A 3,544-nucleotide genomic window follows, 5' to 3' on the forward strand; every position below is an offset into this window, starting at 1 on the left:
TATATATATATATATATTATAATAGTTGAAATAAATAAGTAATATACCTAGTCTGTTTCGGTTAATTTTTATTTAATGCTAATTTAAATTTTATTATTCTATCATTATTATATTTTTATTTCCGTATATAGAATAATTAGAATACTTTTTTGTTTTTTTTTTTTCTCCTATTTGACGTAGTGTTTTTTTCTTCTTTTTCTTCTTTGTAATTTCCAAAGATAAGTTGAGTTAGCTTATAATTGCAATGTACCAAAAAAATATTATTTATACAGTCAATTTTTAAGAAAACAAATGATAAATTATGCATGTATTGGCTTGGAAATAAGAGAGCAATATTTTTAAGACATCCTTGTAGCGCCACCTAGCCTAACTCTTCTATACTACAATCTAAATGCCTTTTAGATAAACGCCGATACTGATAGATGTCGCTACTATATAGGAGTGTTTTAAACATCTAAAATAAATTTATTATAGAATTTAAATATTACAAAACATATTATGTTAAATAAAGACAAAAGGGGTTAAATGTTAAAAATCACGCGTTATTATAACATTTTAATTACGTTATAAAAACGTTACCGACCAACATATGATCGCAGCCATATGCCTGCCATTTTACTATCAGTAATGCATTTGACGTCTTATAAGTGACACGTACTTCATAAATCAAAAAAAAAATAAAAGATGGGAAAATGTGTTGTAAAAGAATGCAGTTCTCGATCTCAAAGTCATAACAAAGCAAGTGGTGTCACATTTCACATGTAAGATAATTATATATATACATATATTTCTTTAAAATATGAAATTTTTATCGAGCATTCATTTTGTGTCGAGTGCTGCCAGCTTAGGAGTGTTTAAATTTCCCACTTTTAAGGACATTTGTAGTAAAAATATCAAATAAATTATTTATTATTTATCGTGTATATATATATATATATATATATATATACTTCAGATCCGGGAGCCAGGTGCAAATTTGGTCAATTATTTCCTCCCAGTCAAAAGTTCGTAAAATGCATTAGAGATGCATATGCGGTGTCGTATAGACTATCATCTCATTTGCAGAAGGTTACAATCTTCATAACTTGTGTGACTTATAAGCGGTCACGCGGTTCGTATTAAATATAAATAATATCAAGCTGAATAGTTTGTTTGTTGGTAAGCTCAGGAAATGGCTATTGGTTCAAATTGAAATAATATTTTTATATTGGATACCGATTTTACTGAGAAAGACTTAATTACTTACTTACTCACTTACTTACTGATTACTTACTGGGACTTATTGGTTAAATGGGTTGTCTGGAAGAAATGGCTAATTAGCCATAAGTCCGCCCATTGTACTTCACTGTTTGTAACTATCTTTATGCTTTGTTTGCAATATATTTGTGGCGTACAATAAAGTATAAAATAAATAAATAAATAAGTAACTTGTATATATATATAGCTTCAAGTTAAGCTTGTCTTTACAGTCTTTGTCTTGTCTTTTTGTCCGGGTTTCCTTATCATGGTACCAAACTAGAGATACCCCCTTTCCAACAAAAAAAGAATTATCAAAATCGGTACATCCAGTAGAAAGTTATGTGGTGTAATACAACGTAAACGAGAAAGATATAGCCTTTAAGGCTATATAAAATGTTAGTACATTTTTTCCTCGTGGGTGAAACTGCGAAAAGCAGCTAATGAAATATATTTTATTTTACAGAATCCCAAAAGACCCAGACCGTCAAGAGAAGTGGATAAAAAACATTCGCTTACTAAGAAAGGAAACGGACTGGTTACCGACGAAATCGACAATTATTTGCTCACATCATTTCAAGGAAGACGACAAAATATTTCCTACGAGTGATAAGGGCCGTGTTTATCTCACAGATGATGCTGTTCCCGTGTATGTGAGTATAGATAATCCGCTCTGATTCACACATGTTTTAGCTTAGTACAACAATTTCTGTTTCGTATTCTTTCTGTATTTAAAAGCCAGTGCTTTTCATATAGTGTTATTGAAAAGCCTGTGGTGTATACTTGTAATTGATTGGCAATTATCGCAAATATATTAAGTATCATGTTTATATATATATTTATATATATTATATTTATATATATTTGATATATATATATATATATATATATATATATATATATATATATGTATGTGTGTATGTGTATGTATGTATATATATATATATGTGTGTGTGTGTGTGTGTGTGTGTAATGTGTATATGTATGTATATTCACGTATTATATGTATATATTATGTATGTACACCTCCATGCCGTCTAATTCTTTAGTCATGTCCTTTTCATGCTAGAGGTTGTCTGGAAGAGATCGCTCTTTTAGCGATAAGACCGCCTTTTGTACATGTCTATATTTTCTTTTACGGTGTAAAATTTTTCTCTGATAGTGTACAATAAAGAGTATTTGTATTTGTATTTGTATTTGTATCATACCGTAGATGTAGGTAAAATTGTAACAATCGTTGGTTTACCAAATAAATAAATTTGAATGAGATTTGACGAGCACTTTTTGAATTATGCCTAATTATGCATGTTTAATTACAATGGCTATGTTGATGACTTTCTAATTAAACTATGTTATAACTAGCATTCCTATGTTTAATAAGTAATAATGATATATGTATAATATGTATTTTCAGGAAGACTACAACTATGAGAGGTACTCTCCAATTGACACAAATAAAGCGAATTTATGTGAAAATATAGAAACAGATGACGAAATAGAAGAATTGACCGAATCTCTCAAACTACAGAACATGAGGACGAAAATAGAACGATTACAAACAGTATCTAGAAGGAGGCTTAAGAAGATAAAGTGCTTAGAACAAAGAATTAGGAGGTTGACAGCAAGAAATAAATATTTAAAGGATGTTATCATGGAAATGAGAAAAAATATATATAATGTTAAAATGAAACCAAAGAAAAGACGGTGTATAAGAAATAGTAAAAGTTCTTCAACAGAAGTAAAAAGAGAATACAAAGAAGAAGAGTGTGAGTAAGTGTAATTCCTAATAGGATAAAGTGCTACGAACAAAGAATTAGGAGTTTTAATAAAAGTAACTTTTTCTTATATAGCTTTCTAGTGGTGAAAGAATTTTCAAAATCAGATCAGTAGTTTTCTAAATTAGCACTTAAAATCTGAAAGTCTTACCTGGTTATAAATTAGCGTACACCGTTTTTTATCCGTATTAGTTAAGTACGTACCTCACCAAATGTTTGTCTGAAGAAGAAAATCAATAACAAGTGACTAGCACGTACAAAAGAAGAAAAAAATTACCAATTTCATCGGTTGCCCACTTTGCTGAATTAATAATAATTGTATACGAACAATTTTAGTACATATAAAATAATACAAAACACCTCGATATTATTTTTTTATTATAACAAGGTACACACTGAATACAAAATTTCGACCTTAAAAATTATTTATTTACAAAATTACATTATTTATTTATAATATAATAATTTCCTCAATACCCTCTTTATTACGTACATATTGGAATGTCTTACAAATGGAGGTGAAACCAGGAAAA

At 28.9% G+C, this 3,544-nt stretch overlaps 1 protein-coding gene across 1 annotated transcript; it reads left to right on the top strand.

The window, feature by feature from the left end:
- Window positions 1–578: 578 nt before the first annotated feature.
- On the top strand, window positions 579–3,023 carry LOC123668319 (THAP domain-containing protein 5-like). The gene is made up of 3 exons (XM_045602078.1): window positions 579–761; window positions 1,703–1,889; window positions 2,651–3,023. Exons 1-3 carry the CDS (start codon window positions 685–687, stop codon window positions 3,008–3,010), a joined length of 624 nt encoding a protein of 207 aa, XP_045458034.1. The 5' UTR covers window positions 579–684; the 3' UTR covers window positions 3,011–3,023.
- Window positions 3,024–3,544: the final 521 nt, after the last annotated feature.

The sequence above is a fragment of the Melitaea cinxia genome, chromosome 30, assembly GCF_905220565.1.
Source record: "Melitaea cinxia chromosome 30, ilMelCinx1.1, whole genome shotgun sequence".
Lineage (NCBI taxonomy): Eukaryota > Metazoa > Arthropoda > Insecta > Lepidoptera > Nymphalidae > Melitaea > Melitaea cinxia.